General features: G+C 50.9%; 1 protein-coding gene across 1 annotated transcript in view; it reads right to left on the bottom strand.

The window, feature by feature from the left end:
* ABCC1 (ATP binding cassette subfamily C member 1 (ABCC1 blood group)) overlaps positions 1–21,923 on the bottom strand; it is a 126,882-nt gene that overhangs the window by 76,869 nt on the left and 28,090 nt on the right. Inside the window, exons 2-5 of the mRNA XM_039885581.1 lie at positions 9,184–9,360; positions 6,214–6,339; positions 3,721–3,858; positions 2,447–2,572 (exon numbers count right to left, since the gene is read on the bottom strand). Coding sequence (XP_039741515.1) covers positions 2,447–2,572; positions 3,721–3,858; positions 6,214–6,339; positions 9,184–9,360 — 567 coding nt within the window. The remainder of the gene's footprint in view (positions 1–2,446; positions 2,573–3,720; positions 3,859–6,213; positions 6,340–9,183; positions 9,361–21,923) is intronic.

Here is a 21,923-nt window from a genome sequence, read left to right as displayed (position 1 = left end):
GCACTGTATACAGCAGGTGCTTAATCAATGTCTGCTGAAGGGATAAAGGGACCCGGGAGGGATTAAAGCCCGGGGTCCGCTCAACTGCAAAGTGAGGCTCCTCGCTCATCGCACGTGCTGCCTCCGCCAACAGATTCGAGGGGTGAGTTAGGGTCTCACAGCCCGCCCCTCTGAGCTCCGATTCCTAAAACAAAAAAAAGAATGGGTGGGGAACAGAGTGGGGGTGTCCCAGCCTCCAGCTGCCAGAGCCGAGAGTGTCAGGCCACCCCAGGATGGCAGGGCGGGCCCCAGGCTCAGGCTGCTGGGAACACAGAAATACAATGGGAGGAGAAAGTCAGCTCTACGAGCCACCTCTGGGTGCGCACGCCCAGGAAAGAAGTGAACGAACTTTATCCAGATGTCCAGAGGGGACCAGAAATCTGAAACTCCCTGCAGCATAAGGCACCCAGGACGGTCCTGTGTGAGAGGGCTGCTGATCAGGCCTGAGGGACCCTGGAAAGCCAAGCCCCCTCCACCCCCACCAGGCCTGCCCTTAGGAGCCCAAGATCCATAGCCACCCAGGGGGCGTGGCTTGTCCACTGCAATCCTCAGCTCCACAGAACAGCCGGACACTTAACAAATGTCTCCTGAGGGGGACAGTCCACTGCCACACACACACACACACACACACACACACACACACACCCCCAACAGCGGACATCCGAGCCCCTTCTCTGTGCCAGGCATGGGTGGGGACCCAGTGGGCATGGCCATAAGCATGGTCGCTGCCTTTGCGAACTTTGCACACACGGGCAAACACGCATGTACGAGAACACACTAACACACACACTTGGACACACACCCACAAAACACGTGCAGATAAAAATATGCACATGCACATATGCACACAAATATGCACGCAATATACAAACACACACATGCTTGCGCACAACACATCTGCACGAACACACACACACACACACACACACACACACACTTTGCTAATTGCTCTAACCCAGTTCCTCCTTGAGCAGGAAGTCCAAGAACGGGGCCTCTCGGGACATAGCCAGGGCACGTCAACCTCGTGCTCCGTGCTGACGCCCCGCAAGTCCCTTCATCACCCACAATGGCAGCCTCAGCCTTTTGCTGAGGTTCAGGGCAAACCACAGCAGTTGAAAACTGCTCTTTCTGCAACTTCACCCGTTAACAGCTGACTAACCATGAACAAAGCACCGAATAAATGCTCCGAAGGCTTCCCCTCCCTCTCAGAATAAAATCCCCACGGCTCATCCAGCCTACAGGCGACTGTCCCCGCCTGTCAGATGCCATCCTTCGGCCCTCTCCTGCCTCGCGCTGCTCCAGCCATGCTGGCCTTTCCTGCCGTTCCCTCGCCGTCCACAGCAGCTCCTCCTCCGGGGCCTCTGCGCTCGCCACCCGCTGCCTGGACCGCTCCCACCCGGGGTGCTTGCTCGGCTGGCTCCCTCACCCCTCCGGTCTCTGCTCCAGCGCAGTTTCCTGGGAGAGGCCTTCCCTGACGGCGCTTACCGAAAACTGCAAAAGACCCTCAACCATCATCTCCATTTCCTTTCTCTGCTTCCTTCGGCATTTACCACCACCTGATGGAGACTTGGGTCCTGGGTTACTGTTTGTCCCCACTAATGACAACGTAAACTTCAAGTGGGCAAGAACTCTGCTACCGCCCTGTGCCCAGATCAAGGCCTGGCACTCGGCACTGGATGTAAAAGGGGAGGGGGAAGAGGAGGGAGGGGAGGGTGAGGGGGAAGGGAAAGAGGATCCAGGGAAGGGAGGGAGAAGAAAGGCAAGGGTGACAGATGACTGTTCTCTTTCATTCCCTCGCAGGAAGAGTGGCCATCTCTACCCTGCCCGCCACTGTCTTTCTGCACGTGCAGGACTTTCCACAAAATGACAGAATGGGCAAGGAGTCTCAAGCTCAAAACCCTCGGGGGCCAGGCGCACACCTAAGCAAGGCCATACAGTGCAGTAGGGAGTGGTGGGGACTGTGGCAAATTAGGGAACACTCCTCAGCTCTGGCCAACTGTTGCCAGGTGGGATAATGGCCCTAACGGGGCCAGAACTTCTCATCTGTCTAGGAAACTTAGACAGAATTTATGTGAAACATCCTCATTTTTAAATGTTTGCTCAATTTTTTGTAAAATCACCATGCCGACCAAATGAGAAAACCTACAGGCCTGCAAGACACAGCAAGTTACGACCACGAATCAGACTCCCTCCTTAAGCTCCCACCCCCAGCCCAGCGACGTGGACAGCTCAGTTTTCCCACCTGCACGTGGGGAGGATGCTATTACTCATCTCCAGGCATTTGGGGAAGGTAGAATGAGATCCCAGATGGATGCCGCTGGCTCAGAACAAAGGCCCCATCTGTGCCAGCCAGCCCTGCACAGTATTTCTCCCTCACACGCACTCGTGTCTCTGTGATCACACTTACAGGGTCGTTGATGGTTTCAGAGAACAGGGGCGAGCGGTCAGAGAAACAGGACAGCACGAGCTGAATCAGCACGAGGGAGAAGTAGATGTAGAAAGTGACATCGCGAAACACGTCGACCTCGGCATCCTGCACGTGAGAGGAGGAAGACGAGGTCACTCTCTGGGTGCGACTTGCAGAGGCCAGGGGAGCAGGCTGCAGGAGGCCCGCCTCTCAGGATGCAGGCCCAGGGACAAGCTTTCCTGCCCTGCCACACCTCCCTCCCCACCGCAAGATAACGTGAGAGAGGCAGAAGCATCACAGCGTGGTCCATGCACCCGGGGAGGGTGTCCCCTGCGGTGTGAGGAGGCCTGGCCTTGGTAGTGAAGCAAGCCCACGTTCAAGGCCTGGCTCTGCTCGGACTGGCCGTGGGACTCGGTCAATTGATTTAACCTCTCTCTGTGCCTCAGACCAGTGCTTCTTAACTGGGGGGTGATATTACCTTCCAGCGTCCGGAAGCAATTCTGTTTGTCCTAACTTAGGAGGGTGCTCCTGGTGCCCAGTGAGCGGAGGCTAGGATACCCCTAAACGTCCTACAAAGCTCAGGACAGCCCCTTATGGCCCAAACGGCATTTAGTGCTGAGGCTGAGAAACCCTGGCAGAGTCTTCATGGAAAGAACTTCGTCCCCCGCCTGGCACTCTGAAAGCACCAACTCAACAAGTGTCAGCTGCCATCACTATTAAAGACAGTCTGTACTGTACACAGCAGGCGCTCAATAAACAGTCCACTTCTTTTCTTTCCTTTGCCTGATGCCAGTTCCTGATTAGCCTGGGATGGCAGGGAATGTCAGGATAGAGTCTGAAAGCCCCTAAGAGCAGGCTATGGCAGCCAACGTGAACCACTTCTCAGCCTGAGTAGCAGCAGATGGCACTACGATAATAAGGGGACAACCTAGGGCCCCCTGGGGAAGCAGCTGCTCTGTAAACATGGCTCCTTGCTCAGCTCCGTCCCAGACTGAAGATACCTTGCCTTGCAGCTGACTGCTGACAGAGGCTCACGGGGTGGTGTGCATCAGCCCCTGGAGGACCCACAGGGGCCTCTCGGAGCTCTACAGACAAGCGAGGCCCAGACAAAGAAGATTCTAAAAGAAAGGTTAGATGAGGTAGGGAAATCCCCAGAGAAGAAGCCAGGCCCATGTGGTACCCATCCCCTGGTTCCCATGGCAACACAGCCAAAAGGAACAGGCATCTCTCCCAAGGGCCACTGCAGGAAGGTGCAGTGAGAAGCCACCACTTACCTCTTTTAAGGCAGTCATGATTTTGGATCTCAAGATGGCAAGGGCACACAGTAGGGCTATAAGCCAGAACGTGAGCATTATCCCTGAGGACTGGACTCCCTTCCTTCTCTCGAGCTGAATTAAAAAGGTAGCAAGCAGCTGGAAGAGAGAAGCACACAGTGAGAGTCATCGGGAGAAGGCCAGGCCCCCGAGGCCGCCATGTGCGGGCAGACATTCGACCCTGAGTAGGGCGGCCCTCAGCCCAGTGTGCAGAATGGCCTGGGGACAGGCCTGGCTCCAGTCCCGGCCCTGCTCTCGCCTCGCTGGGTGACTCTGGGCAATTTACTGAACCTCTCTGAGCCTCTGCGGCCTCACCTGCAACACAGAGTTCATAACAGCACCTAGCCCGAGAGACATGAGAATTCAACGAGACCACGTGTACACCTGGGACGGGCTGGGAAAGTCAAGGGGGAAAGTTCAGTGTAGAACAGAGATGGGCACGCTTCTTTCTTAAAAGACCGGATAATAAATATTTCAGGCCCTGTGGACCACGGCGTTTCTGGCACAACCACTCACTGTTGCCATGGTAGCATGAAAGCAGCCCTGGACCACACGTGAATGGATGGGCATGGCCGCGTGCCAAGAACTTCACTGACAGAAGCAGGCGGTGGGCCCACCCTTGATTCGGAGCTGGGAAGACCTGTGTTCAAACTCTCCCCTGGGCCACGGCGATAACTGTTCTCCCTAAGGGAGCAGCTGTTCCCTTCGCCAGGTACGAAGCATCCACGTGCGCTCACTCAGTGCTCCCCCGGCAGCCCCCAAGAGAGGGAACCCCAGTTTGCAGATGAGGAAACGAAGGTCATGTAACCTGCCTGACTCACTTACATCTCGTGTCGTGATCAGAGGAAGCAGTGAAACAATGTGGCTGGTGTTGGGGGGGGAACAGAGTACTAGAGATCTTTTATATAGTTCCTGATGATACACACAGGGCATGACTCCCATTGGACACGTGACTTCATGATCAGGGAGAGAAAATAAACAATACAACTGCTTTTTCCTTGGAAGAAAAAATATAACATCATGGTCACCCTCTAGAGGCAGGTCCCCAACGCCAGTCACAGTCACGAGCCGACTCCTGAGGAACTGTAGGTCACCCACGGCACCTCCCCTCACTCCCCAGAGGCTCGAGAGCCAGAAAAACATCCCTGGCACTGATTAGGAAGAAAAAATATTCACTGACTGCCTCGCGTCCCATATTCCTAGTGTCTGCATATCCCCATCCCCGGGGGGTTGTCGGGAGAATGTTCCTGCGGCATGAACAGCAGGGCTGGTCCTTCATTCTGCCATGGAGCCCCGAGGGGGTGGGAGACTGAGGATCTCACAAGCCTGTCTAGCTCTCGGCCAGCCCAGCTATGCCGCGTACTGGCTGTGCACTGTGTGACCTTGGACCAGTTCCTTCTCTTCTCTGTCCCTCAATTTGCTTCTCTACAAAATAAGGATAATGAGCAAACATGCTTAAATGAGTCATTATGCAAAGGGGTTAGGACAGCGCCTTCTGCAGAGCGTGTACTGTCAGCATGTGAAGTAACGATCCGCAGCCCCTCGCGACCTGGCTCCACCTTCGCATCCACTGTCTACCCCCTGAAGCCACATTCCGCGTTCTTTGTTTCACGGAATAGCTCATCCTCCTTCCCCCCATTGCTCCCCTTTGGCCTCCAACCCTTCCTGGGATACACTGTTCTCCGCCAAAACGTCCTGCCCCAAACCTGCCCCCTCCTCGTCCTACAAGACCCAAAGGCTATGCTCACCGAGAACCTTCCAGGCTTCTTGGAGGATCCCAGGCCCATGGTGCCTTGTAGGGGAGGCTCTTGATGCAGAGCATGTCACTGTGGAATGCAGGGGCCAAAAGCATGGCCTCTGGGGTGACCGTTCCTCGCTTGGCTATGGATTAGCTGGGTGATCTTTAGAAGGATACATAACCTCTCTGTCTCACCTTAAAAATGGAGACACAGTGGGACCTATCGCTCAGGTTGTCCTGAGAATTAGAGATAGTGAGTACTCAAAACACGTCGGCTCTAATAAAGCAGTTCCCCTGTCTGCAGACCCCACTAAATTAGGGACCCCCCATGGGGCACGGTAGTCTCTTAGTCGGCATGGCCTTGAACTCCTTGTGTCAGAGCCTGAAAACCCAAGAGGCCGTTAGGTCCCAGGCAATTAAAACAAGCAACAGAGTCAGCTGGTGCAAGGCAGGGTGGCACCTTGCCTTCAGCAGTGGGAAGGGCAACAAGGCACAGTGGGGACCATGGCATGCTGGACAGCCCGCGCCCGCTTCAGGCTGCAGTCACTCCGGCTGGTTGGTCGCCCTAGGAAACTACGCGTCTGGTGTTGCCAGATTTTTGAGTTTTTCAAGAGAAGCCAGATTTCTGGACTTTTACTGTGAGGTCTTGTCCTTTCTCAATGCCGGTCACTACTTTTGCCCCGACAGTGCCCGGTGGAGAGCCAGCTCTGACTTACCATGGTGATGCCCAAGAGGGTTGGGCTGACCAGATACACTGGGGCTGGGAACCTGCCCCAACTTCTTTCCCAGAAAGAGTAGAAGAGTTCTGCCCAGCAGACAATCCACAGCAAAAACCCCAAGGCCTGGAAGAGAAGCACAGACATGTCTCACAATGGGTAGCACTGGAACATTCCCCAGCTCAGCCTCAGGGGGACCAGCCAACCCCTAGACTACCGGCTGTGGTCCTCAGATGCAGCACATCTCGTCTGGAGCACAGATAAATGCTAGGTAGGGTAAGCCACCATCTGGACCATCTCTCGCTGGTCTATAACCAGGCGCGACTCTCTTTGGTCACTATTTGCCTCAATACCTAAAAACTCAGGAGCTCAGTCTAGAGCTTACCTATAGGAGCAATCACACCTGCTTGCCTAAGGCCCCTCTCACAAGAACTATTCATTCAATAACATTCATCCAGCCAAAATTTATTAGGGGCCTACTATGGGCCACAGAGTTTTCAAGATGCCCAGGATCCAAGAGTGAACAAAACAAGAAAAACGTGCCTTTGTGGAGCTGAGATTCCAGTGAAAGGAAACGGGCAAGAAACGGCAAAATACATATTATAATGCCAGGAAGTAATAAGTGATACAAGGAAAAATAAAAGAGGTAAGATAAGGGTGGTCGGGGAAAGCCTCTCTGATCAGGTGACGTCTGAGTAAAGAGCCGAAAGCGAATATTTGAGGGAGAGAAGAAGTCAGGCAGCAGGAACAGCACGTGCAAAGGCCCTGGGGTGGGAACGTGCCGGCAGGTGGGGGGCGGTCAGGGCTGCTGTAGGAGACAGCAGAAGAGCAGCCTGGAGCCAGACTGAGCTGGACCGCTGTGAAGACCTCCTGAGGACCTCCCGATTGTGGTGAAAAGCCACCGGGAGGGTCGGCGAGCAAGGCAGAAACAAAATAACGATTTACATTTTAAAGGCAGATGTTGTCTCCTAAGAAAAGTATAAACGCGCTCCCAGAGATGGAAGAAAGATGTTAGATCTAGCTCGGGATGGGAAAACAGATCCCACTTTAAGATAGGCTTCAACTGTGATGTTGTAGGCAAAGTAAAATCATTCGAGTTTTCCTGTTTACCAAGAGTTTATGGGACTAAGCCTTGGGAAATGTGGCTTTAAAAAAAATTACTGAGAGAGAGGTGTCATTATAAAATTTAGATTGCCTCTAGAGTGTGTTATTAAGTACCTGCAGATACTCAGATGATGGCAAAGCCACACTGAGTTACAGGTGCCAGCCTCTCTGACCCCTAGGTGATTTGCCTTACATACTAGCCCTTCCATTTCCCAGGTTCAATTCAGTGCCTCTGAAATTATTTGTCATGTCTTATTTTTTTTTTAGCATAGACTGGGAACACTTGAAAACTCAGATGCCGGGGGTCTCCTCCAGTATCAGTAAGCGTTCAGCAGAAACTACATCCATAAATAAATGGAATTCAACTCCACATGTGCTGTGTTCAAGCACACTTAAGAGGTAGCCTATCTTTAAAATGTCTTCTTTAAACGTAAATATTTGAACGAAGTTTTTGTTTTCAATGTATTCATTTGCTATATCAACCACGGTTTCAGAATTTACCTTCTGAACAACGTGGCTTCAGAATCTGTAAAATGAACTAAGAATCTTGTGTGTCAAATTCAGACGTGTGAGAACAACGTGTCCATAAAGCATGGGTCTTGCAAACACACACACACACACACACACACACACACACACACACACACACACACGCAAAACTACAGAGATGCACTCTAAGTCAGGGAGAGAAAGTGGAATGAGGAGCTTGGTATGCACATGCTCTTGACAAGTCTTTCCCTCAAGGACTTACTCTTCGCAGGGGAAAAACCCAGTAACTGTGTACTAGAGAAAGCAGAGGCCACTTTGACTAAACGATCAAAATCCACCCATCAACGAGTGGGTCACTGTGCGCCCCTAGATCTAACGGCCTGAGAACTTGACCTCCTTCTCGTAGTTTTCCAGCCAGACGTGGGTCCCCTGACTCTAATCACGAGGAGATACTACATCGCCCCGAGCTGAGGACTCGCTCTAAAACCACTGGCCCACATTCTTCAACTATGTCAGCGTCATAAGACACACAAAAAAGGGGATGAGGTGCGGTCTCCCAGATTAAAGAATAGTTAGAAGGCCACAGGACTGACTCCGGGTAATGCACGACCTGGGCCTGCATCCTGACCTAGGGGAGAAAAAGGCTCGAAAGGGCACTGCTGGGACAACTGAGTAAACTGGAATCCAGACGGATTTTGTAAAAAAAAACATTGTGTGCACGTCACATTTCCTTGATCTAATAACTGCACCGTGGTTACATTAAGAGAGGCTGTCCCTTGCTTTAAGAAGGCACACGGAAGAATTAAGGGGTAAAGGGGCGTTACGGCTACCTATTCCTGAATGATTCAGAAAAAAATAAATAATAGGTGTATGTGGAGAGAACAAAAGCAGATGGTGAAACAAATATGGCAAAATGCTAACATTTTGTGACTATGGGTAACGAGTGTACAGGGCTAGGGGAAGTTCCCGGTGTCTCTGTTGCAACTTTCTGTAGCTTGAAATTATTTCGAGATTTAAAAAAAGAAAAAACAAAACAAAAAAAAAAACAAAAAAAAAAACAAAAAAAAACTTTTTAAGTAAAAAGATATCCTTGGTCCAGTAGGAAGACTCCCTGATCACCTCCTGACAACATTTTGAGATCGATCCTGTCATCCCAAGTGTAAGCCAAGGCTTGGGGAGGCTAAGAAACACATGCCAGGTCCCAAGGCCAGTAAGGGGCAGAGCCAGTATCTGAACCCACAGTTGAACCCAGCGCCCCAGCCTTTGTCTTCCAGAAACAGGAACTCGGGGCCAATGAAGTAGACAGAACACGTCCATTTCCACCAAGCGCCCCGCCCCGCCGTGCCCCAGCATGACCCCGCCCCCAGGATGACTTACAGTTTTGGCTTTGTTGAGGTGTGTCATCTGAATGTAGCCTCGATCATGGTGGGAGAGATAGAGGAAGTAGAAGGGGAAGCAGACCCAGAGGTAAACGCAAGGCGCCCACACGAGGATGGTGTTCTGAAAGCACTTGGTGAAGTCGGGGTTGCTGGTGTTCCACGTGACGTTCCACTCCTGCGGGCACAATCACACGCACGGGGTCAACGGGGCGCACCGAAGAGGGGCAGGGGCCCGCGTGGCGCTCGAAACTGGTGGTCACCGGGTTCAAGAAAATGGACGAGACCCCGACGCCCGAGGCCCTCCCAGGCCAAATGTGCAAACTGGAAAAATCGGTAGCCGGAAAGACTACGACACATGGAACAAGGAACAAAGGTGAGCCTCAGGGGAGCGGTGGCAAGTGCCACTCTGCCACGAGAGATGGAGACGGCCACGGAAAGGAATCCCAAAGAGTCCTGGGGCCACGCGAATCGTTCCCCCTCTACTGTCTTGTGAATCGAGGACTTTCTAATCTTTAATGCCAACACACGTCGTCATCGCCACCATCACCACAACCATCACCATCGCCATCGAGGTATCAGATGGGGACCAATCACTTTGTAAGTTATGTAAATGTCTAAACACTATGCTGTCCACCTGAAACTAATACGATATTGAGTATCAGCTGTAATTGAAAAAAAAAAAAAAATACCACCACCATCACCATCGTTATCATGAATAACACCTAAACTTCCGTTCTAAGTGCTAGGCCCTATTCTAAGTGTTTCATATGTATCACCTCCTTTAAGTCTCTAAGTACTTCATGCTTCCTTTCTCAGATGGGAAAAGTGAGGCCCAGTGATCTATCCAATATCACACAGCTGCTAAGGTTTGGAGGCGAATTCCAACTCAGGCAATTTGGTTTTGGGGTTCCCTGCGTTTTGCCACTAAGTTATGCAGCCTCAGAAGCAAATTTGCTTTAAGGACTTTTGTTTTTTAAGAAACTACCTGCATTTTGTTAAAGAGACATGACAAATAGATAAACAGATACGTACGTATACAGATCAAGAATATCTGCCCAAGAATAAACTTCAACCAGCTGTTAGACTTTTGTAATGAAGAATTTAAGTCCCATAGACCATTTATACCACTTTTAAAAAGTCATTTTACCCTATCTTGGGGTCTCCATTTCCTATCTCTACCTTGATTAGGTCAGGTAAATTTAGAGGTCTGAAATATGGGAATGTCAGGCCAATTTGCCCCACGAATAGTTTGTTATTGTTGTTGTTTTAAGCAGGCTTTAAAAAAAAAAAATTTTTTTTAGATTATATGCCAATATTTCGAATCAGAAAATTTCATATAAAAATTTGAATTTTGGGATTCTCAAATATATCAGAAAATCTGGCAGCACTGGGGCCATACTCCTGCTTCACAATCATCAGCAAGAGCCGGAAAGTGGCCAGTCTTTGGATAAGGGTCCACGTGTTCCAGCTGGCCAGTCCCCAGGAGCCCACTTTTCTCCTAGCCTTCTCTCTCTCCACCACTGGATGATGCTCTCTCCAGATTTCTGACTCTAAAAGCCTTTCCACAATCAGATAAGTGACACCAGCAAGGAACTCCAAGGAATCCATGATCGAACAGCTCCACACAAGCCTTAAAGCCACATCGAGGATGAATGTTAAAAGAGGAGAAAGTGATGGGAATGAGATCATTTCACTTAGAGAAAATGTTCGACGATCAATGTGATCGAAACAGATGTCCCAAGCATTCCAAAAAAGAGAACTAGTCATGCATAACAATGTGAATAACTGAAGTGTGTACTGAAAAATGGTAAAGATGACTAAAAAACAAAGAATTTGACTTAAAAAATGAAAAATATAGGTATGGAGAAAGTACCTAAACCGGTTCTTCAGAAATAGAATTGATAAACGGTTCTATGATACAAAAGGTTATTTTTCCAGAACCAAGAACAAAGAAGCAATGAAATGCAAACTTTCAAAGATTCACACACAAAGGGATTTAGGTTGGAAACTTCTAAACACAAAGAAACCCTAAAAAAGGACAAAGATTGTGCCTCTATGAACTTAGGTATCTGGAAGACAGGGAGAAGTGATATATATCAAAGACTGATTGTTGCAACTAGTTTCACACCACTTATAATTCTTAAGATGATGGTGAAAAAAGGGATTTGACCGTTGGGGGTTATTATATATGGCAGTGGTCCCCAACCTTTTTGGCAGCAGGGACCGGTGCTCCTATGAGAATCTAAAGCCTGATGAGCTGAGGTGGTGATGCTAGCGCTGGGGAGCGGCAGCGAATGCAGATGGAGCTTTGCCAGCTAGCCTGCCGCTCACCTCCTGCTGTGCGGCCTGGTTCCTAACAGGCCACGGACCGATACCAGTCCATGGCCCAAGGGTTGGGGACCCCCGATATACAGAACAGTTTCTGAGCAGCTGTCAGAAAAAGTTCATTCCAAAGGACTTGGCCTTCTAATAAAACAATGCTGGGGCTTGATATAATGCAGTTAGTTCCGTATACAAGAAGCTCAGTTCGTGTGAGAGACATTTCAGTAACCTGATCTTTGCCCCAATTATTTCTTGCCTAGACCATTACCTGTTTCCAGTCCCTCTTGGCCCTGATTAGTCTTCCCCAAAACAGCCAAAGTTATCTTATCAATCCATACATCCATATGTGCATCCATAGATAATCTACCCACCCATTTGTAAACCCACCCATCCATCCACCCACCCATCCACTCACCATCCACATGGCAAATACATACTCCATTCATCCACGCTCATTCATCTATTCATATCTATCCATCTTATCCATCTAATATCCATTCACCTAATTTCCAATTACCCATCTATACCTACCACTCCACTTCCATTCATATCTTACCTACTCATTCATATGGCAATAATATTCCATCCATCATCTATCCATCATCTATCTGATTCATTCATTCATCCATTCATTCATATCCATTCATCACCTACCTACCTACCTTTTACTCATTCAACTACTCCACCATCTATACGTTTCCCCTATTTATTTTTAATAAGTAATATATTTATGTGCTAAAACTTTTTCAAACTACACAAAATGTTATACTGTGAAAAATAAAAAAATAAGTCTTCTTCCCTAAACTTACAGGCCCCTATGACACCCCACAAGCAAAGGTAGCATTGCTAACATCTTATATATTCTTCTAGTTGCTTTTTTCTCTTAATAATAGGTCTTAAAAACCATCCCTGCACATGAACAGTTTCCTCATTTTCCATGCCGGCGGCTCGATACTCCACTGTGTGATGGACTTGACTGTACTGACTCAGTCTCCTGCCAGCTGGCATTGGGTTGCTCTTACAAACAATGCAGCGGTGCATAAACAGCTACTAAGTGCCTCACATCGCACACAAACAAGCATATTTGCACAATCGCTTTTTTAAAGTGAACTTGCTGGCCAAAGGGTGCACACATTTAAAATTTAGACAGACACTGCACTCCAAAACGATGCCATCAATTTATACCTCACCTCACAAGGTATAAAAGGCAACTACATCTCAAACAACTTTGTATTCTAAGCTTTCGACCTCTGCCAATCTGACAGTAGGAAATATCTCACTGTAGCTTAACTTCCTTTTCCCTTGATGATAAGGGAAACAAAAGATCTTTCCCTATGTGTTTAGAAGGAGGAAAATGCACACTTACATGCCTGCGTTAATAGGCGGGACAGATCCCGACGCCCACTGTCCTCTGGGTAATGGCCTCCAATGGCTTCCAATTGCCTCTGGGAGCTGATCTCTGCTGTGGCTCCTGAGGTGCGCCCCCCGCCCCCAATTCAAACCCCGTCTGTTTCTTCCACAATTTCTTCTGCCCTGTTCCCCAGTATGTCAACTAAGGCATTTGCTCACGTAAGCCTTTGCCAAGCACGTGTCGGATGCTGTTCAAGGCTCTGGGCGTTCAGGAAGGCCACGGTCCCCGCCTCCGAGGCATCCCTCAGCTGCAGATCACATGACTGCTTCTCTGGGAAACCTCTTGCTAGATGATCTCCCTGCAGTGTCTATCATAACAAACTCCTATTCATCCTTCGAAACCCAGCTCAGGTACCTCCTTTAAAAAGCCTTCCTCCTCACCCCGCAAACCATCAGCCTCCCTGCAACCTCCACCCCACCCACCCACACCCCGCAATGCCTTTCTTTACATGTCTGTCCACGCCTCTGTCCTACGAGGACCTCAGTGTCAGAATCATGCTATATTTACCTTTGATCCCTATCCCCCTAACCAGTAGGTCCCCAGAGGTTAATAAGTAAACAAATGGCACACAAATCATGCCTTTCCTGCCTAGCATTATTTCCTACTTTTCTTTTTTTAAAATAAATAAATAAATAAATAAATAACAATCCATCCAAGTAGAACCTGGCACTGACCCCTGGCTTTCTAGTCAAGTGGATATGGATTACAATTCAGGCCCTGACCTTGTGGGAACCTGGTCACTTAACTTCTCCAAGCCTCCGTCTCCTCGTCAGCAAACCAGTCAAGAAAACGCACGGGCCTTGGGACAGACAGTGTGATAAGAACCCTGCACTGGGCTGGCAGTCCTGAGACAATAAATGGTGGCTATTAGCAGCAGCTGCTAATAATTAATAATAATTGCCACCACGACCACCGGCACTGCCCAGAGTCAGGAAGCTTAAAGGACAAAGAAAAGTTCAAGTTAAGAAGTGAGCAAGAGGAAATCGGGGAGCAGCTGAGGACACAGGATTCAGGGTAGGAGAGATCAGAGAAATGCTTAGCACAGGAAGGCATTTACTCTGCAGAGAGCCGCTTCCTGCTCAAAGCCAGGGGGCTGACCTTGACCGGGAGGGCAGAGATGGACGGAAGGGGAAGAAGGAACAGGGAGCATGAAAAGGGGAAATATGACTGTGAACATGAACTTTCACTGCAGACAATGTGGGCCATCCTGCCTCTGGCCCCTGCACAGCCTCAGTCACTGCTCCTGTCACGGCCAACGGTGGCCCTGACCACAACTGTCACAGTAGTGCAGATAAGAGTGTTGGGGGGCCTCCTGCCTGTCCCTCACTGGCTGGGGCCCTGATGTTTCCTCTGTCCACTGGCCACAGCCCCTGGCCCTTGTTCATAAACCAATCCCCCTCTGCTCTCAGCCACCCACTCCGGCAAAGCTCCAGGGCTGGGTCCTTTCCAGCATCAGCCAATCAGCAGCCCTTTACCCGCATGCCAGTGATGAGTTCTAGAACGGGCGCTTGACCCGAGATAAGCCAGTCACAGCAAAGACACACACTCTCTTGTCCCCCGTGACACCGGATGATATGTGCAGTTTACAGACATCTAGGGAACCACCAAGGGCTGGGAGGGAAAGGTAAGAGGTGGCACCACCATGGTGAGAACAAAGCTGATGTCCTACAACGTGGACATGAAAGAAACTGGTGCTTGGTGTCACTGTGGGCTGCTGGATCAAGCTTCACCTGCTGCCCACCCTCCCACTAGGCTTCCCCCATAAATCTGCTTTATTGTTTACACCACTTTAAAATGAATTTGCCTTCACGACACAAAGCATCCTAGCAATACAAGTTCTGATCCACTGTGTCTATCCCCCTTGTCCCTTTTCTCCTCGATTCACTTTAGTGTGACTTTAGACAAGTTACTTAACCTCTCTGAGCCTCATCTATGACTAAGGCTAAGAATACCTATCTCCTAAAGCTATTCTAAAGAGTAAATAAAATCAGATACACACAGCTCAGTGTCATATATTAACACCCAACAGTTATTGACAATAATTTTAATTCTTATGTCAGTCAAAAGAATAAATGGAGTTTATGGCATTGTACTCTTGATGTGATTATCTTATATTATCATTGATAATAATAATACCACCTAGCTTTAACTGAGTTCTGTGTGCCAGACACCTGTTTCTGTGCATTTTATATAAACTGACTCTTTTAATTGTCATGATCAACTAGGAAGGAAGTTGTTTTGATATCCATTTTGTAGAAGAGGTCATTGAGACACAGATGTGTCAAATAACTTGCCTAAGATCACACAGCTTGCACGTGATGAGGCTGGGGCTCAAAGCTAGGAGGCCTGACTGTTGACCCACGTGGGCATGCACACCCCGATTCCTAGTGATGGATAACGTATGAACTCTAACAGGGAAATCTGAGACAAGAGGAAGATTTGAGTCCTCAAACCAGCACGGAGTTCAGAACCGATGACCTGCATCCATTTTCTGTGGCTACTGTTTCAAATTAACATAAACTCAGCGGCTTAAAACGACACAATATTTTACCACGCAGTTCTCGAGATCAGAAATCTGACGTGGGTCTCAGGAGGCTAACATCGGGGTGTCGGCAGGGCTGCATTCCTTTCGGAGATTCCATGTCTTTGCCGTTTCCAGCCGCCCACATTTCCTGGGCTCAGGGCCCCTTCCTCCACCTTCGAAGCCAGCAGCATCAGGCCAAGTCCTTCTCATGCTGCCATCTCTCTGGTTCTCTCTCTTTCACCTACGGGGACCCTCGTGATGACCGTGGGCCCACCCAGATAATCCAGGGTGAGGGCCCATCTCAAGGCAAGCCGATGAGCAATCTCAGTTCTACCTGCAGTCCTCACTCCCTCTGCCACGTAACCTAACGTATTCACAGGTTTCAGGGATTACGTTGTGGACATCTCTGGAGGGCCCGTTATCCTGCCTGCCACACACCGCATCAGGTTGATTCTGGTCCAGATGGTGGACCAGCCATCTCGCCTCAGCCATGCTCGTCACAGAAGCACCACGTACCAGGCGTCTCCTCAGCCAGGGCCTCCGAGGGTCCCCACACCCTGCTGCTCAGGCCTGGCCAACACGGCTTCTGAAGAAACACATGGCTCAGGCCTACAGGGACAAGGGGAACAGCCCTGCCCAGGACCCAGGCAGGACAGGAGGGGAGGGTGCAGAGAAGAGGGTGGGCGGACAACAGGCAGGGGACGTGATTGTACATTTCAACAGCTGCTCGGTGTCGCCAGTGTCTGGGAGCGAGAGCTGCTCTGATGCTATTCGGGAACAAGGGCCTACTATGCACCAGTTGTCCCACTAGGGTCTGAACGAACATTCACTTTCTCGTTCAATCGTCTCAATACTTGGGAATGGCCAGGTTTCTATCACTCAGTGGACAATTCTTTATCAGGACACTATTACGTGCCAATACCAGTTGGAGGTAAAGTTCCCACTCTGAGTTTCGTTCTATCATGAGAGGCAAATAAACAACGACATGGATGTCTCACGACGAGAATCCTGAAGAATAAAAGCGGCAGAGAATAACGGCGGGAGGTGGGTGCTATTTTGATACCAGGTGGACAGAAAAGGCCTCTAGGCCAAGATGACATCTGAGCAAAGACCTGAAGGAAAGGAAGAAGGATGTGCCACCTTCCTCTATCTATGAAAAGTGAAAGTGTAAGGATTGACTGAGTGTCTTAGTAGCATGTGCCAGGACCGAGCAGAGTGCTGTACATCACATCTAATCCTCGCAAACAACTCTGGGAGGCAGGCAGGCACTACAGTTAGACCCATTTTACAGATACCAAAAACTGAGGTCAAGTCACATAACCTGCAAGCAGCCTACATAGCCTGGAAATTGAGGCAAAGTGTAGATGCCTCCGTGCGCACAGAAAATGTAACGTTTGCGTTTTGTATCGTGCATGTGTACTAGGGTTCCCATTTTAAATTAGCATCAAAGGGTATGTAGATGCTGGTCTAGGCAGGGAAATTTTCTTAGAAGGAGACAGGAAAAACAGAAGCTAACTGATCGTCCCCAGGGGGCAGGGCTGGAGCTGGTGAGAGGAAGCAACTGTTAGTTTTTGTTTTATTATCTTTTGCGCTGTTGGAATTTTTCACTCTGCCTGTATTTCTTCTAACATAATAATGACAATAACAAAGCGAGTTCACAGATAAATAAATAGCAGCAGCAGGCATGTGGAGGTAGAAATCTCTAAATGCTGAGCTGGGAGCTAAGAGAAAGCGCATGTTTGTTTAATGGCAACAGTTGGCCGGGCCAGGCTCCCGTGCTGTTTTCCAAGCACGAGTCCATGTAAACGTCACAACGGCCCCACGAAGTCAGCCCTACAAACTCCCCTGTGTCAGGCAAGGACTCTGAGGCCCAGAGAGGTTAAGAACTTGCCCAGGCTCACAGAGCCAGGAAGAGGCAGAGCTGGGATTTGAACCCATGGAGACCCTGGCACCGACGAAGCTCTTATCTCCTGGGCCCCACCACCGCTCAGCCAGGGGCTCGGAACGCTAAGGGCCTGGCAAGGTCAAGTGGCCTCACCGCCCTGCCTGAAGCCGCCTGGAAGGCAGCGAACGCAAGGGCAGGGTTTCATTCATTCGTTCACTCATTCCATCACACAGTATCTGTTGAGCGCCTGCTATGTGTGGGGCTGTGAGCTAATCACGCGGATGTGGAGATAAGTCAGACCCAGTCCCTGCCCTCTGACGACTCTCAGTCCACTGAAGACACAAGCCACAAATCAAAGCATCACCGCGAAGGGCAAACACCTGCTAAAAAGGAAAGGGGAAGGCAGCTGGGGCAGCAGGTATCCAGCGGAGGTCTGAGAAGGTGACATTGCAGCGGACTGGGAGGGCCGGGAGGGGCCAGCCACGCAGAGATGGAGGGGAAGCGTGTACGGGGCACGGGTCGCCTTTTCATAAATGGAGTGAGCGAGGGAGAGAGGGAGAGACAGGAAGCCAAGAAAGGAAATGGGAACAAACAACGAGCGTGACGGGGACCCTGGCGCAGGCGAGCGCGGACTTCGAGCCGCTCGCTCTTGCTCACTCGCCTCTTGACCTTAAGAAAATGGGCTAACGTCTCCCACCCTGGTCTCCCTCGTGTGCAAACCTACTGTGTGCAGGGGCGGGGTTCGGCGCTTAGCTTGCCCACAGCTGGCTAACGCGGGCGGGGCTGGGGAAAGCGCAGGGCAGGCTGCTGGCTCGGCTTCACTGGCCACTCTGCAAGGTACAATCCCGGCGGGATGAACCTCGGGCCAATGACGGTAATGACAGCAGGACTGAGACGGCAGCTCTCAGGAAGCACCGCCTGGTGCGCCGAGTGTAACGTGCACCGCTCCATTTCATCGCCGGAGCTACCCGGTGAGGTGGGTACTGTCTTTTTCCCATCTTACAGAGAGGTACATGGGCAAATAGAGGTAGAAGACTTGCTAGAAGGTACACAGGAGGACCTGGCGGAGCCTAGATTCAGATCCAGAGAGGCTGGCTCCAGAGCCCCAGCAAATTCTTTCGTAGAGAGCGGGAGGGAGATCCGCAGGGCGCAGCCAGGGATGGGGGCTGTGGAGGGGAACAGTGCAGAGACACGAGGCGAGGCGACGGGCCATTAGTAAAGCCACATTCAAATGCAACACAGCTGCCAAGATCACAGGCAGAGGGGGAGCTCAGAAGCCGAGGCGAGCTAAGAAAAGGCATGCCGGGTGGCGGGTGGCTCACACTTAGGTCAGGGCGCCCGCTGGGCTCTGGACCTTAATCCTGTTTACAGAGCCAGCACGGGGCCGCTTCCCCTGCGAGAGAGGGCGGTGGTAGGAGAAGGTCGGCCGGTGCCAGCATCGCCACGCTGGCAGCGAGGCCCCTCGCCCGCTGCCCGGCTGAGCTGTGACCTTCCCTCGCCCGCTGACTCACCAGAGCTAAGAATAAAGCCCAGAAATGGGGGTAGGGAGGTAGGGCTGCTTCCAGACCTTACCTCCAGCACCCAGGAAGGCAGGGCAAGAGCCCCGAACCCTCGCCGGACCCTCAGGCCCGAAGACGCAGACCCGAACACCTTGGTGAGAGAGGAGCAGGAGGCACGTGCAACACCGAGACTCCTGTCTTCACGGGGCTTCCAGTGCCGGGAAGAAGGTGGCCGCAGCGGCCCATCGCAGGGGTCCAAGCGCCAGCAGCGGGCAGCTTGCTCAGACCTGCCCTGACCCCGACGCTCCCAGCGAGCACCGAGAGGCCTCTCTCCAGGGTCCTTCCCTGCAAGGCACACACGTGTCCCCACACTCGTTCAGCCCCGACCATTTGCTGAGTTCGTCTCCAGTGACTTCCTCTCCTCTTATCTCTGGAGCTTCACCGCATCCTCCACTGGGTCACGTTCCAAGGACCTGTGAGGGGTCAGGCTTGTGCCGAGCACAGGAGTATGTCTGGGGACACAGCAGGGAACAGGATTGACAGCATTCTTCCATGTACTGGGCACCACTGCTAGGCGCTAAGGACCTGGGCATGAAGAACGGGCAAAGGGCCTGCCCTCCTGGACCTGACACCTGACAAGACATGGAGTGAGTGAGTGAGAGAGAGGGAGGGGAGAGAGAGAGAGAGAGAGAATAAAAAAGAGGCTCAGAAAAGAAGGCCTCCCTGAAAAGGTGTATTTGTTGAAGGAAACAAGGAAGCCAAAGGGGACAGTGAGAACAGCACGTGCAAAGGCCCTGAGGTACAAATGCATCTGGCATTTTGGAGCAATAACAAAGGGGCCAATACGACTTAACGATAACGGGAGAAGAAGTCAGGGAGGAAGGTAGGGGACAGGCAGGCACAGACTGTGTCAGGCTCACAGGCCATTTCAGAGTGACATGGGACCGTGGGTTTCACGTATCATCGTCTGATTCACGGTTTCACACAGTGGTTCTCCGCTGGAGGCCGGCCAGTCCCTTCCCCGCAGGAACATTTGAAGACACTGCTGGTGTCCCTACAGGGTGGGGGTGATGTTACTGGAATAGTATGGGCAGAGGCCAGGGAGGCTGCTAGACACCCACAGGACAGCTCCCGCAACGGAGAGTCACCCGGTGGTGAGAAAAACCTGTGTTCGCAGAATCCCTGTCCTAACCAAGTTTAGATCCACGTTCCCCACACACACTTCTCATCGGGCAGATGGGGTTTCGGCTCCTCACCATGTGACACTGGGCAAGCAACTAAGCCTCAGGGCCCACCCCTATAAAGTGGGGACACTGATAAGAGGATGCGCAAGTGCACTTAACTGAACGTGAGCCGGAGCATGCGACAGGCGCTCCATAAATGTCACTGTACTGTCGCGGCTGCTTACAGATCCATCTCGTTATGGCCCTTCTATCTTTCTAGCCTCACCAAATGAGTGTTTCTTCCAACGAAGAGGTTCCGAGCTCCTACTATGTGCCAGAAACTATGCTGATCTGGAGGTGGGAGAATCTCCGGCGTTACCCGGGTAGTGCCCCTGGACTCGTGAGGGAGGTATAAGGGAAGAGAGGGAGGCCAGAGGGTCAGGGTCCGGGTCAGGGAAAGGGATGTGTGGACAAAAGCAGAGGTCAAAGCGATGCAGGGCCACCAGTCAGGGAACGGAGGCCGCCTCTCAGAAAATGCAAAGAAAGGGGTTCTCGCCGAGAGCCTCCGGAAGCCACGCCAGCACTGCGTTTTGGACTTCTGACCTCAAGACTCTAAAAGAACAAATCTGCGCTGCTTCGGGCCATAAGTCTGTGGTCATTCGTTACAGCGGCCACAGGACACTCACACGGCGGGCAACGCGGACGGAGCCAGCAGGAGACGAGGGCTGGTCGTGCCCTCACCAAGCCGACGCTCGCTCACAGCCCGACACCCCTGTGCAGGCCGTGGCCCTGCCTCGCATCAAAACGCAGCCCTGCGGTGCCCGCCCTCCCAGGACGGGCTCACGTCCCTGTCCTGAAACACTCTTCAAGGACGGGATCCGGAAATGATGGAAAATACGAACTTTTAAATTTCGCTTTGATAGTCAAGGCGTGAGTCAAATTTCAGCACACATATGTGTGTGTGTACGGATACAGGAAAAAGTTTCTCTGCCTCTCTCTCCCTCCATGAGCCCAGGCCCCGCTGCCTGGTCCCAGACACCCTGTCCCCACATACAAACGCAACCGCATTTGTGAGTTTCTTGTCCCTTCTGGATTCCTTTACATGAAGACAGGCAAATACAACTACACATTCTTACTTATCCCTTCCTCTACACAGGAGGCATCGTAACAAACATGCCAACTAGATCTTGAGGTTTTCACTTAAAAATTAGATCCTGGAGGCCGGCCTTGTCCTCACTCCCTCCTTCCTTCTGAAAGCATCCCCACTCCTCCCCTGAATGAGTAGAACATATTGTGTTTACCCAAGTCCCTCCTGCCAGCCACTTGGGTTGCTGCCAACCTTTTGCTATTCCAAACAATGACCCAATGAATTCTTTCAGAAATTACTCCTGAAGCTAAAAAAAAAAAAAAAAAAAAAAAAAACCACACAGGAAAGCCTGAAGACCAACAGGCTTCGCTCAATCAATCACTCGTAAGCCTCACAGGCGGAAACCAGGCAGCTCAGGTCGCGTTTGATAACCTGGAGATGCACGGTGAGAATCATAAATACAATGATAACCACCGACCCAGTCACCCTGTAGGAATTCAGCCTTTGAAACACCACGAAGCACATCGGAAGGAAACGAAACCACGATCCCTAAGACAGACCTGCACCCGTGTCCCCTGCAGCACAACCCACAGAGGCCAAGCCATGGAAAGCGCCTCAGTGCGTCTGTCGACAGGTGAAGGGGGCGGAGAAAGCGTGATGTTTAGAATGGAACGGCACTGGGGGTTGGGGGACATGGGAAGTTACGGATCAAAGGGTACAAATTCCGGTTGTAAGACGAACTAATTTCTGGGGATCGAACGCACAACCTGGTAACTATAATTAATAATATTGCATTGTACACTTGAAAGTTGCTACGAGAGTAGATCTTAAATGTTCACACCACGAA

This window comes from Pteropus medius, unplaced genomic scaffold (genome assembly GCF_902729225.1).
Source record: "Pteropus medius unplaced genomic scaffold, Ma_sr-lr_union100, whole genome shotgun sequence".
Classification (NCBI taxonomy): Eukaryota; Metazoa; Chordata; class Mammalia; order Chiroptera; family Pteropodidae; genus Pteropus; species Pteropus medius.
The sequence above is the reverse complement of the archived record's forward strand: the minus strand, read 5'-3'. Positions and strand labels throughout refer to the sequence as shown.